This window comes from Glandiceps talaboti, chromosome 2, assembly GCF_964340395.1.
Source record: "Glandiceps talaboti chromosome 2, keGlaTala1.1, whole genome shotgun sequence".
Taxonomy (NCBI): domain Eukaryota; kingdom Metazoa; phylum Hemichordata; class Enteropneusta; family Spengelidae; genus Glandiceps; species Glandiceps talaboti.
The window spans coordinates 26,379,176-26,393,648 of record NC_135550.1 but is presented as its reverse complement, the minus strand read 5'-3'; the positions used below and the strand labels follow the sequence as shown (position 1 = coordinate 26,393,648).

Genomic DNA, 14,473 nt, shown 5'->3' with positions numbered 1-14,473 from the left:
TATTGAACCTCAGGCACGAGTGCTTGTTGCCAGTGTCCCTATATCAAGGTCCACGACGACAATATCCGGGTTGTCGAGGTTGTATATATTATACCACATCCAAAACACAAGCTAGAAATAACGAGAATACAATCTTTGCGTCAAATGTATTGCAAGATTGAGGATGTAACTCATAGAACAATGGATTGTGACATTTGTAGGTCTTTATAGTCAGCTGTTTTTACACGTGTCATGATTCTTCACGTTCACAAATCGAGTGCTTGATTGATGTTTGACTAACAGATACACCAATGTTTAAGTAGGTCTATGATAGGGTGGACTATAGGTGACACACAGGGGTATATATATGCATACACACAGACAAAGACACAACACGCGTAGAGACACCCACATATAGATATATATATACAGAGGTACACACACGCATACACACATACACACACACACACACATTTATATATAAGCGATAGTCAATAGCGATATACAACTACACAGACTGTTTTTTATGTATCATGAAATCATATTTATTTGTCTGCCATTACTAATTACATAGCTAAAAGTGTTCGTTTGTTGGCAAGCCACAGAAAGTATATAATGCACTTCAAATTTTAAACTAAAATACACCAACATTTTCTATGCAGAAATCTGTATCGCCTGATGTAGTTTAAAGGCAAAGCATGTCGTCATTAAATCAACAAGTACGATGCGGTGAAACCCTCAAAACTAAGGGAATCGTCCGAGTAGAGGCCGATAAGTATTGTATTGTCTACAGACTCTAACATATCACCATTCAGTGTTGTACTACAGTATCTATGGAGGAAATTATATCAATTTGGCATTAGTGAGAGATACATGTCAACTGAAAGCGTATTGGTGGGAGTTACGTCAACTGAAAGTGTATTGGTGGGAGTTACGTCAACTGAAAGTGTATTAGTAAGAGATACATGTCAACTGAAAGTGTATTGGTGGAAGTTATGTCAACTGAAAGTGTATTAGTAAGAGATACATGTCAACTGAAAGTGTATTGGTGGAAGTTATGTCAACTGAAAGTGTATTGGTAGGAGTTATGTCAACTGGAGGTGTATTGGTAGGAGTTATGTCAACTGAAAGTGTATTGATGAGAGTTATGTTATATCAACTGAGAGTGTATTGGTGGGAGTTATGTCAACTGAAGGTGTATTGGTGGGTTTTTAACATGAAAGTGGATGGGTATGTATTGTTATGAGATATAAATCACACAATACTTGATAATGTGATCCATTAGTGTCAACTGCAAAAAAGGTTATATCAATTCGCAATACAAATTTCAAAACAACGATGTGTATTGCCAGCAGTATGAGAAATAGAGTTGCTTTACGTCGGCATTGGTTCTACCAACTTCGAGAATTGAAGGCAAAAACCCACTACGATGTGTGAGGGCGTCATACATACTCACCTTGGCGGATAGCCGTCAAAGTAAGGTTGCTTGTGACGAATTTCAACTCGATCAAATGGACAAGTGGCGCCACCTCCTTCCACATTGAAATTATTGAAAGCTATAGCAATTCGGAAACCCTCTGGAGCCTGGAGAAAAGAGCAGTTGTATTTAAGCATGGAAGAAATTACTTTTTTTTGTAGAAGGGTGGGGTTTAAAGAGTTACCATGGTTATACAGATACGAATATATCTCTTACAACAAACTATTAAGTTCCCTTTAGACGAAATTATGTCCTATTTTGACAATTTTAGGTTTATAAATATTAAAAGCAAATGTCATATTCCAAATGGCAATATATGTTTGGTTTTTGTGGAATATTCGTTCCGATTATATTCTTTCAACAGGTACATTTAAAGTGGAACGCCATCTCAAGAAATTTAGGCATTTTCGTAAACTTAACATCACATAAATTTCGCGCGATTGTCAAGTGACATATTCATAACTCCTGACATGCTTACGACCTTCAGCTAAATATTTATGAATATTCATTGTTAATCTAACGCATCTGTATGTATGCTGTCTCCCATGAGGCAACACTGGATCATTCCTAGAACAATGAAGGTGAACAACTTTAAATGGTGTTTCTTGGCAATCGCGCAAAATTATGTGACGTGATGAATTACTCTCCAGCGCCTAAAGTTTATGAAAATATCCTTCTTTTCTGGAGTTCCCCTTTAAGCTTACATTTGTGATGATCAACAGTAGCCAGTAGCCTACCTTGAGAAGCCAGTGACAATATCTGTTGTTACCATACGCTGCTGGATAATCAGGGGTAGACAGTGTCCCTGAAGATGTGACAGATATTGTGCCACCACAGTCTATGTATAATATATAATTTGATGAATACATGTATATCGTATCGGACATGTAGTACGTCTTGTACACGATAATAAATTATCCAATTATCAAATCTGCTCCCTGAACCGGGCAATTCTATCATTTTTGTCTTTCATTGATAACATTTAGTACGCTTATAGTTTTAAGTAACTACAGTTGGTGAATTATAAGAATTGTACAGTAAATAAAGACTTCGAATAGTGTGCCAACATTAGAGAATCACGAAACACTCCATTACAACGGATGTGAAAGATCAGTGTAACTTTGTTAGTAAGTAGTAAATGTCAAGTATATATAGAACTAGCCGTGATGGCAAACAATAAGCATTGCTGTGTTTAGTAACTAAAATAAAACTTTCTAGAGTGACGTCAGACATACCTGTCTCCGTGTCAACGTCATCACATGTGATGCCACCAAGACCACGAGGGCATACACAGGTACAATCTAAACCAACGTATCCTCCATTTGAACACTGTAGTCCGTTGTCGCAATGTTCTGAATTTAACATACATTATTAGCAAAATTCTATGATTGTGGGGTTTCGTATTGCATCATGAACAAACAAGTACTAGATAACACTTTGTACTGAATGACAATCATCAGTCTTCGCCAAGGAATATGTAATTATGTATACATGATCCTAGGAATGATTTGGAAAACGTTGAATACCAACAATCAATCCCCCATACAAAAGTAGTAGTGTAGTAGTTTTTAAAATAAATATTGGAACATATTTACTGCAAGCTATCAATATTTGATAAGCTACACCCCGTTACCTTAATTTTGTCTTAACCCCCCGTCATTTATTTCTTGAAACGATGCAGCAAAAGGGAAACTAATTTAATATAAAGAAAAAGATATTACGCCCAAATGTGACAAACAATAACGGTTCCTTGAATAGATTATGTATTTAGCGAGACGGCTTACAACATTATAACTATGTAAATAAGTATGTATATATTAATTTTGAAATTTATCAGCATTTCATCTTACCGTTACACTTGTACATAATGTTGACGATTTTATGGTCTAAATGAGTAAGACCGACTTGTTTTCCAACTGACGATTGGACAGTGTCATCCTCAGCGTCGATCGTTGTTTGACCGTTGGCGCTGAATGCCTTCGACATGAAAAGAGACGGAAATATTTGAAGTAAGTTAAATGGTCACAGGGATCGAGTATTCATGTTAGAACGATTTATAAAGCAACATGCATAGTGAAATTGGTTTTGAATTATGCTTACGCCATGTGAGAAAGATTCAAATGATAAATTAAAATCCGACAAATATAAAAGTTCATGTATCGATATTGTAATCAAAGGTGTAACGTAGTGTAAATGGTTTGAGAACGGGTAATACAAAAATTATATTATATCAAGTTGATCATATCCTACTAATGAAAGTATGTAGGTGTCTCATACCTTTGTACCGTAGTGCATTATGGAGCTGACATCATACGGAACGTCATGAGTGTCTATATCAGACCAGTCTTTGATGTTAAAGTTATTCTCTTCACCCGGCATAATGTTTTCGTCATTTACAACAACGAAGCCATCCCTATCGGGACGGGTGTGTTCGTGCCAAAGTCCCAGACTGTGTCCTAGTTCATGCAATACGACACCAATCTGTCATATTAAAACACAAATCGAGATAAGATTTGCATTGCATTGATTGTAAGGAATTGTTAATGACGATTTGAAGTTTATAGGAGATTACGGATCTTTTCTCTATTTTGATTACTGTAACTTTGCAAGCGAATTACCAAATCTTATGATTTGTTGGAACAAATTAACCCGTGTTCTCGGTCACAACAGTGCAATCGTAACTAGAAGTTTACAAAAAGTCATTTATGTACGTACAGAAAGGGTGCCTGCATGCAAACAATAAACACAATTGCGTCACATTCAAGATGGCGCTCATGGAAACTTGACACACTGCAATATTTATATACACTGTACATTCATTTATTTTGATTAACACTGAATTACATCAATAAAATCACTTGAATCTTTCTTTTAACATAGGAATAAAATTTCCACGAAAATGCAATGCAATACTCACTGATTTACAATCGTTCTTGTTCAAGGTAATTTTCCGGGTAGCATCCTTAAAACCTACTGCAGCCGAACACCTGTTGACTCAACATACAACCCATTGTATTTGATCATATTTTTCATGTCATTTTAACGCACGGTGGCTGTAACAAGCGGAACACTTTCTGACAAACACAACAATTTAAAGAAAAAAATAGCATATGATTTACCCAGATCCTTCCAGAAATGTCAGTTTTCCTTGATGAGTGACACCAGGGGCAGGATACTGTACGAATCGAAGACATGTTTTATCTTCCCATTCCAGCATGGCAGCTTCAGCGTAACTCTTCATACTATCGTCTGCAAAATATAAATTGTCAGTCAGTCAGTCAGTCAGTCAGTCAGTCAGTCAGTCAGTCAGTCAGTCAGTCTGTCTGTCTGTCTGTCTGTCTGTCTGTCTGTCTGTCTGTCTGTCTGTCTGTCTGTCTGTCTGTCTGTCTGTCTGTCTGTCTGTCTGTCTGTCTGTCTGTCCGTCCGTCCGTCCGTCCGTCCGTCCGTCCGTCCGTCCGTCCGTCCGTCCGTCCGTCTGTCTGTCTGTCTGTCTGTCTGTCTGTCTGTCTGTCTGTCTGTCAAGTCAGTTTGGTGAACCTATTGTCTTCCAATGCGTGTACATTATAATTTCGTATTGCAAATGTCGAGTCAAATTTTGTTAAATTTGCTGCTTGGATTTTTTTCTTATTTAATTTTCTGGAGAGTTAGCATTTCATGGAGATATCAGCAGCTGGTAACTTAAGAACTAGCCTTCCTGTAGACTTGAACGACTAACTCTACTATCTATATTCCGTTATCCTTTTTTAATTAAAGATTTTGTTTAATTTTCGCTATTGTTCAAAAATTCAAGTTCGGATAGCAGAATAGTGTAGTAGCGATAGCGGTTCAGGTCTACAGGTAGGCTACATGTGAACAAAAAAACATAAACAAATACTTTAAAAAGTCAGTTATCTACCTAGTGTTGTAAATTCGTACGGAATAATAGCATCGGGCCATACTTTGAAGGAACTTTCTTGATTCACAGCTTTACGTTTGGTGACATCTGAAATATTACTTTCTTCGTATTCTTGTTGTTGATCAGTTGTCATTACCATGTCACCTTCTATGGCACCACTAGTATAAGCAGTTTCTGCAGCAGTCGCATCAAATCCCTCTTTTCCAAATACACCGTTCAAGTTTCTGGTCAAAATATCGTTCTGAAATTAAAGATATGTTGTGATTTAGTCTTCAACCAATATCTAAGTGCCGTTGTTAATTTGCAACATGTCCAGCCATTCCTGCAATAATTTTTAAATCTCGAAAAAAAATTTACATGAAAACACCAGGATCATTTCATTGGTGTTCTCCCCTTTCTTCTTTGAAATGTTACGTACCTTGCTACCTGAATCCCTCTTTTAGTATTGTGTGTGTCAGAAAAAAAGAGACTTCAGAGAAAACGTGTTCACAAAAATACGAAGTTCGCAAACTCCACAAAATGTCGTCTTGTAAATAAACCTTCTAAACCAGTCTTACATTGTAATGGGATAAAGACCCAACTTACTCTTTTCCAGTACGGCAAGGCTGTGACTGTCAGCAAGTGAGTTCCGAGTATAGCGACAGCGACAAAACCGATGAGTTTCATCTCGGATTGATTCTCGAACACGACGATCGATGTGATGTGTGAAGTCAAGAATATCTACATAATTCTGTAACATAATACACTTTTATACACGTTGAGAAATGATATATGGTGATGACAACAGGGAGAGAAAATTAATCTCAACAGTGGCCAATTTTCAAGTAATTAATACTTGTTTGACGTGTGTCCTATGTAGAATTACGATTATATGACTAAAGACTGTAATAATATAACTAGATGATGTCAGACGTGTCTGTGAAAAACAACAACCCGTGGCTGTCATAACTAGACGCAAGTTGTTATTTGGGCGAAATGAGGTTTTGTGTGGTTTTCATAAATATTATTTTTAGCTCCTCTACATTACTTGATGGAAAGTGACTTTTATATGCCGTGTGATAAATTATGTAGGCCTACAGTCACATTGCGAGGGTTTTATTGTACTTGAACCATTGATTTCTGACTGAATATGACATATATAAGAAGAGTGGTGTTATTGCACTGTTAGGCCGAAATGTCAGTATTAGAGGAAACATGTCACTGGTCCATTGAATGGGGTCTTTATAACTATTGACAGAAATCATACACATTACCTGTACAGAATTATTAATTTGGCCAGCTAACACGACAAAGTAATACAATTCCATAAGGGTTCTTGGGTGTCAAGATTGGTTTCTAAGGAAAAGGACAACGTCGAGTTCTGACTTACAGCGTATGTACGATATTGAGGCATGTATGTAGTTGACGAACTTGACTATACCTTGGAAACAGGATAAAGTTTAAAAAGGGTTACATTATAAAGGACATTTCTTGGTGAGTTTAGGCTCTCGTACAGAATGTGTGGTATTTGTTATTACACCATCGTTTCCTATCTTTTCTTGGATTAATTTGGACACAGGCAAGGAAAAATTTGGAGCATATATTGGAAGCATCCAGAGGCGGGGAGTTAGGTAATGGAGAGGTTTAGGCTTGGCCATACGCTTGGTTACACTGTCATAATTCTTATAAACGGTAACAAGAACTTGTCCAGTTTGTGTTTGTGTATGTGATTTTCACTGTAATATTTCACCCACCATACTACACGGTTTATCTATACATTTTATTAAATTTTATAACCATCTACTCATCAAAGACAGAAACACGTCACACGTACACCTCATGTTCCTCGTCTTCCCATCTCGTTTTACCTCTTATTATCTGTTAGAAAAAAAAATGAAATGTTTTTATAGTTCCGGAAATCGAATCTCCCTGACAACGCAATGTAGCATGAAATAATTCAAGGGCTTTATTTTATAGCCTAACAACCGACTTGATATTATTATTGTGAATCACTTTACATCGAAACCTTTCAGTCGACCGGCATTCCGCCTCGATAGATAGAACACCTCGTATAGTTGAATTGGTATGTAAGTCATAAATATCAGAAGTTTGGCTGTTATAAACAACGCAATCACATACAATGAAAACTACGTTGGCAACGAAAGGACAAATGTGGCGATGCTCGTGTATACGATTTTATAAATAGTCTGCTTTAAACAGTTTTCATGGCCTACACTACAGAGAAACTAGGGATTTGATTTTTGTCAAACAATAACACGTCTCTCATATACATACAATTAATATGTGATGAACCTCCAGACAAATACTATTTCCCAATTCATAGTGATACATTCCTTAGTCCACTTTTTTCAACGATCAGACCATTCCAATACAGCACCCAAATACTAACATCTCTCTCTCTCTCTCTCTCTCTCTCTCTCTCTCTCTCTCTCTCTCTCTCTCTCTCTCTCTCTCTCTCTCTCTCTCTCTCTCTCTCTCTCTCTCTCTCTCTCTCTCTCTCTCTCTCTCTCAGAAACACAAGTTCTATAAGACAATTACATTGATCCCAGCTACAATTCCAAGGGTGGCGTAGACGAGGGTGTTGGATATTAATTGTACTTAAGAATTGTTGACAATGTTAAAGAGGTCAGCAAACTCAATTAGTACTAAAGATTGCTCTACAGTGACAAGCACTGTTACTGGATCCAGTATCAACCAAAGCTTGGGTTTTAAAAATCGAAAGACAGTTTCTCGGTAATAAGATTCTGGAATAATTTGAAATATTAAATAGTAAATTAAAAAGGTAATCAGTATCTAATCTGTTTTCGAAATCTGTCTACTTTTCACGCGTAGAGATAACTGATTTTTATCGGAAAAGGGGTTATGGCATTAAGACTGATGGTATGCTATGATGCAATCCCTTGTTTGGATCTAGATGAAAAATAAATTTACTGTCAGAACACAAGAGTTGTATATTTTCGATTTTGAATAGCTCTCAAACCGAAAGCAGCACGTCTTCTGTCGATAATGATGAATTATGAATGTACCCTGAACTCTATTTCCTTAATAGCAATTGTACCAGGAAACTATATCAGCGACACTATACTATATTGGTGAATTATGGAAAACATTCATTATATAGGTAGGGGGAACTAGATTAAGTCATCTCTTGTAATCACCTCGAGGGAGATGTTCATGATGTCAACAGTTTTGAAAGTTGCGAGTTTTACATTTTATTTCTTTTTGCTTGGGTGGGACCCCAGCTTAATCGTACATGTAAAAGGTGTTAAATGATTTAATCTAAAATTGACATGACTGGTATGCGTCACCACACACACGTCTGAATCATGTGTTGAACATATGTGTAAATTTGAACAACGGGATTAGTCTGCATTCCTTCCATGCTATGCTTTTTCTACATGAGTTCAGAAATGATTACAATTCAAAAGTAAAAGTCTAAAACCCATAAACCCCTATAACTTTTCGTCATTTATAGCCTGTCCACTGGGTTGCCGAGATACATCGTTAGCTGGTTGTACCTCCAAGCCATCGTATTCTCATACATGACATACATGTATTATCAGGTTCCCGGATCAGGTTAGATAGTGTAGAATAAGAGGGCTGGAGGTACGACCAGCTAACGATGTATCTCGACAGCGCAGTGGACAGGCTAGTAATTATATGTCGATGTTTATGAATAGCTATATTCAAAACAACAAATTTCAGTTTAAGAATTTGTGAAGCTTTGTTTTATATCACTAAGCACTGACAACTTTCATAAAATCAGCGCGTATCAAAAGGAAATATTATACAGAGTTAAAAGATATTATACATTACATTTATCTAACCTAAAGTTTACACTTTCGTAGAAACCTTATTTTGTTATTTTTTTTAGTTTATATATTTACTAGTTTGTATTATCACTCGGACACTTTACGTGTTATGATGTTCTTATAAACGATATAGTTTGATAAATGAATAATTTGATACATGATTGCCGGCAAAAGCAGTTAATTTTTAAAGGCCGCGCAAAGTAAGAACTTTGTAAATAATTTTCAATTCGAGCGTGAAAAAAATTTCAAAATTAGGGACGTCAATGTAAACAATTTCCATGGCAAAAATGGAAGTAGACCCGTATAATACAGTCCATCCATCCAACCATCATATATGGGTTGGCTGCACTGGTTTAGGAAGTACCTGTCTTCACACTTATGTTGTATAAATGTGTACTGTAGTGTGGCACACACACTGGCATCACTGGCATGGCTAATTATGTGAGCGCCCTCAACGATAATCCCTTGCACTGTCTGTGTGTCTTTGTTTAGCGTTCAAGTCGGTAGTGGGTGATATCGGTGTCTACAAAATGGTAAAGAGCTACAAGTGATACATTTTTAAAAAGTGATCCCGCTGACTGCTTTCGGTTCTGCACTCGGTAGGGCACATGGAATGAACGTGTAATAGTTTGCCTGTTTCAGTCAGGTAAGTATTAGTCTTCAAGCAGAGTGCTATATATTCTGCAGTATTAATATTTCTACTGTATGCGCCCAGCTGATCGATCGCTTCCACGAGCACTTTAAACAGCCATAATACTGCCTGAACTGAATATTATTAGGGGTTTCTCTTTCCGCAAAGGTATGGTATAGTGACATACTAGTATACCGTAATGTGCGATTTGATATATGTATTTTTAAAGAATGTTTATGTGGTTATTATGGTGCCTTGTGAGTAAAGTGTTAGGACGCGACAGTGTTTAATATTGATTATTTTACCCCAGAAAATCGAGTACATGCAATTAGCGTTTTCAAAGTGGTAATACTAATGGTATTGTTGCGGGAAACAGGGAAGCTAACTGGCACTGTACCAAGAACCGAATGCAGAACTCTAGGTTTAAAACTTCTGTTTTGTTCCCCCGCGTTACTTCAGATGTGAGGACATATATATTTACGACTTTCACGTTTTGCTCCTTGCAGTGTAAATTTTGGGAATGTGTATAGTATTTGTTTACATTTATGCAGGTAGGCGTTTACCTGCAATAACGTTAGCATCGTGGATGAGTCAATTTAATTTTATTTTAGGATCGGCCAATAGTCCAGTCAAAAACGTAAATTAATTCATGCATATAATGCTACAATTAATTTAGCTAACATGTGTATATTTGAGGTATTGTGGTTATGGATGTCATGCTAGACTGAACTCAGTACAAATTAATTTTAAAATCCTGCCAGGTTTTTAAAACATAGAGGACATATGCAAATTATGGATTATGTAGTATATTCCTAAAACACAAGGCTGGCACTATAATATTTATACAAACATTTTAAATGCAAACATTGTAAGATTTGGAGTGACTCATGTGCTCATAATTTATTTCAGTAGTTTAGAATTCTCAGGTAAATAGATTAAAAAGGAAAGCAAAAAATACTTAGAAGTTAGTTTTATTTGTGGAGTGGTTTTCAGAATCCTTGCTACTTTGACATGTAATACTGGTGGCTCATTGTAAAAATCCTTTTTATGTATGACTGTCAACCAGCCATCTTCTTTTGTTATTGGACTGATCAAGTCAGCTGGTAGTATAATACCTGATGGAGTGCATACTAATATTACTATACACACATCTACCTTGTGAGTCATCAGACTAACAGGGTGGAGACTGACATGAAAATAATATAATATTATCATTCAAACTTATATTATGTAATGTTTGGGCAGACATATAAGTATTGATCAATTTTGTTTTTAAATAAAAGGCTTTTTCTTGTTTATTTATATGAATGGTCTTAGTCATACTTATATAGACTCAAAATACATAGACTACACACACACAACAGTACAGATGCCACACATATATATAGACCAAAGCATAGGCACACAACCCAACAAACAGACCATAGGCACACATATATACACACAGCCAGACCTATCCACAAGCATATATACACAAACCAAACCACACATACATACATACATACATACATACATACATACATACATACATACATACATACATACATACATACATACATACATACATACATACATACATACATACATACATACATACAAACATACATACACACACACACACACACACACACACATACATACATACATACATACATACATACAAACATACATACATACACACACACACACACACATACATACATACATACATACATACATACATACATACATACAAACATACATACATACATACATACATACATACATACATACATACATACATACAAACATACAAACATACATACATACATACATACATACATACAAACATACATACACACACACACACATACATACAAACAGACACACACACACAGACCACGAATACAATCACAATGCAATGTTCTCCAATAGTTATTTCACCTTGTGTGTCCATAATTTGGTGATTGTTAGTGCATAATTGAGGTGCATTGACAGGATAAAATGTCGATTGTATTGTGGTAATTTTTGCGAAGGTACCATACTACTATAAATTGATAATTTTGTTCTCTCATATGTAGATGCCAAGAGTCGACCATGGATGATGTAGATCAGGATGTATATGTAGCCCAGCTGAAAGAAGTGTTTGATAGCTGTGATGTATTCAGGGCAGGTCGACTTGGTAGGAATCAACTTATACAGCTATGTCATAAATTACAGTTAGATGATGAAACGGATAATTTACTGGAACAGTTGCTAGGTGACGATCCGGATGCCAGGGTAAGAGTATAATGTAGTTGATGTACATTTGTAGATAGATACTGGAATGGGAGGGATGACAAGTGTTAGTTTTGATCTGAAATCGTGATAAAATAATTGTCTTCTGTATATGTTGTTAAAAAATCCATTTCAAAACCATGTGAAGTGAAAATTATCACCTGTCAAAGTACACTGTACATACATGATTTGGTACATAGTTTGAATTTTTCATATAAAGTAGATTTGTACATACCGTGGTGTACCATGTGTGTGTGTGTTGTTAATACTTGACGATCAGTTTATATGATTTGTGAAACATGGCACAACAGTCGGCATACATGGATTTATCTGGAGAACATTTTTACAATATAATACTTGTGCATTTTTGAAAATTGATTTGAACCAAAATCCAAGTTTTAATACTGGGCATGTATACAACATATATAATATCATGCTATTTACATTTGAAAGTTACCCTGCACTGTTAATATTTATAAATGCATATAGGTTGTCCATCAATGATAATGTAAATTCAGTGGTTATGTTAGTAGTATACTGGTGATTGCTGGAAACATCTGGTTCTAATCATATTTACTATACTACACACCCAGCTTGACAACAGATACTCATGAATAACAAAGGAACATTTATTTTTAATTTTATTATTTGTAGGGCTTATTGAGTTTTACTTTGAATAAAGATATTTTAAAATAATAAAAAAGTATTAATAACCCTGTATATATGGTCATTACAGGTTGACTTTGAAGAATTTAAGGAAGGCTTTGTGTTAGTTTTATCTAATGCTGTGGAAGAAATTGAGAGTGAGTTAGAAAGTGACCTTGAAGAAGATTACAGTGTGGCCAGTAGTAATCCAGGCAATGCAGGTACAACAAGTTTTTATATAGTCTAGTATTAGCAAATTTATCTTTTATTTTGACAGTATCTTCTGCCAAAATAGTATTTGCATAATTTGTATCTCGATTACAAGGTGTGTGTTGATTCTGAAAATATAGACTTTGGTCTTTGAAAACCTTTCATGTAATGATGCCCACATCATTTGATGACAGTTTCTCAAAGACTAAAGACCAAACCATGGCAGTAACAGTATTGACAACAATGTCCTGTACCTTAGCTGATCATAATTATTGCATTACTGAAATCATTATAGCTGCAGTCAGCATCTTTACCTAATGACAATACATTTCTAATGAAAGGGAATACAGTAAAAAGATAAATTCATATTGAGATGCCAAAATCCAAATTTCCAATATTTGAATCCTCCATGTTTACCAAGGCATGGCATTCTACTCATATTCTAAATCTTGTACAGTGGTGAAAATGTGTCACATGCATTGGTATCTATGCAATTATTAGTAAATCTCCTGGTATGTGACACATATATACAAGTAAGTACAAAGTGTAATGTGTCATTTTCCATGGGTAATTGAGTAGAAAAATGGCCTGAGTTTTTGACTAGTTTTACACCCATGTGTTATTTTTGATAGAACAGTGGTATTTTGTTCAGTATTATTACCATACTTCATATTTGCTTGAACTTGTAGTAGTTTGGTGTATTCTGAATTTTACAGTTTTAAAATTTATTATGTTATCATCAACACATGTTGTCTAGATTAGATTCTGAATCATTCATATTTATTATTCAGCTTAGTCATTTCAAAATTCTCTCTTATAAAAAAGCACATTTCCACATTGTCAAGGAAACGTTGCCATCGAAGTGTTTATATAGTGGTACTCCATGTTGTTTTGGCTGTATCTGATCCACATGTTACCAATACTAGCACTGATTGGTACCCACTGGGACACACCAGTTAATGTAAATTATGGCCTTGGAGAGTAAACTGCAATTTACATCTTTTGGTGATTTCTGTAATGAATAATAATGTTCAGAAATGTTGATGATGAAACAGCACTTCTTTTGGACCGGGGAGAACCCTACAGTACTACATAAAATTAATTTAAGTTGCTGCACTAAAAGCAAGGAAAACCAGAAGACCACTATTCTGTATTAAACCAAGGCAGAAACAGAATGCCATTTATTCTTACATATTTGTGCAGAGCAGGTGTCATATGAAGTAGATATTGAACATGTTGGCTACATGTACATAAATTCTATTTATCACATACACATTTTAAACATACACTTTGTTTTTATTTTGTGAAGTTCATGATGGAGAGGATGGTGGTGATGAGGAAGATGCTGTATTTGAAGAACCTAAGTATGTTAAAGATGGCAAGAGATATGGTAGACGATCTAAACCTGATTTCACTGAGTCAGAAAATGAATATAATACAACAGAATATTCAGATACCGACACAAGTTATCAATCTCCCAGACATACACCAAGGTCTACTGGACATGCTCAAAGATTGTCTTCCATTGGCAGTGTAGAAGTAAGTCAGTCAGTATTAATATGGTCAAG

The 14,473-nt window shown here is 35.6% G+C and overlaps 2 protein-coding genes across 8 annotated transcripts in view; one reads left to right on the top strand and one right to left on the bottom strand.

Annotated features, from left to right (window-relative positions):
• Window positions 1-686: 686 nt before the first annotated feature.
• On the bottom strand, window positions 687-6,017 carry LOC144446052 (blastula protease 10-like). Its single transcript, XM_078135745.1, has 10 exons — window positions 5,937-6,017; window positions 5,352-5,592; window positions 4,576-4,705; window positions 4,374-4,443; window positions 3,734-3,937; window positions 3,307-3,433; window positions 2,692-2,808; window positions 2,194-2,261; window positions 1,436-1,563; window positions 687-810 (listed from the first exon to the last, which is right to left on the bottom strand). The coding sequence occupies exons 1-10, from the start codon at window positions 6,015-6,017 to the stop codon at window positions 687-689; spliced, it is 1,290 nt and encodes a 429-aa protein (XP_077991871.1).
• A 3,653-nt stretch (window positions 6,018-9,670) lies between these two features.
• Window positions 9,671-14,473, top strand: part of LOC144451668 (uncharacterized) — a 27,133-nt gene continuing 22,330 nt past the window's right edge. For all 7 annotated transcript variants that reach the window (XM_078142574.1, XM_078142596.1, XM_078142612.1 and 4 more), the window contains exons 1-4: window positions 9,671-9,809; window positions 11,855-12,053; window positions 12,787-12,916; window positions 14,215-14,444. In XM_078142574.1, the coding sequence (XP_077998700.1) occupies window positions 11,871-12,053; window positions 12,787-12,916; window positions 14,215-14,444 (543 nt within the window). In that variant the 5' untranslated portion in view covers window positions 9,671-9,809; window positions 11,855-11,870. The remainder of the gene's footprint in view (window positions 9,810-11,854; window positions 12,054-12,786; window positions 12,917-14,214; window positions 14,445-14,473) is intronic.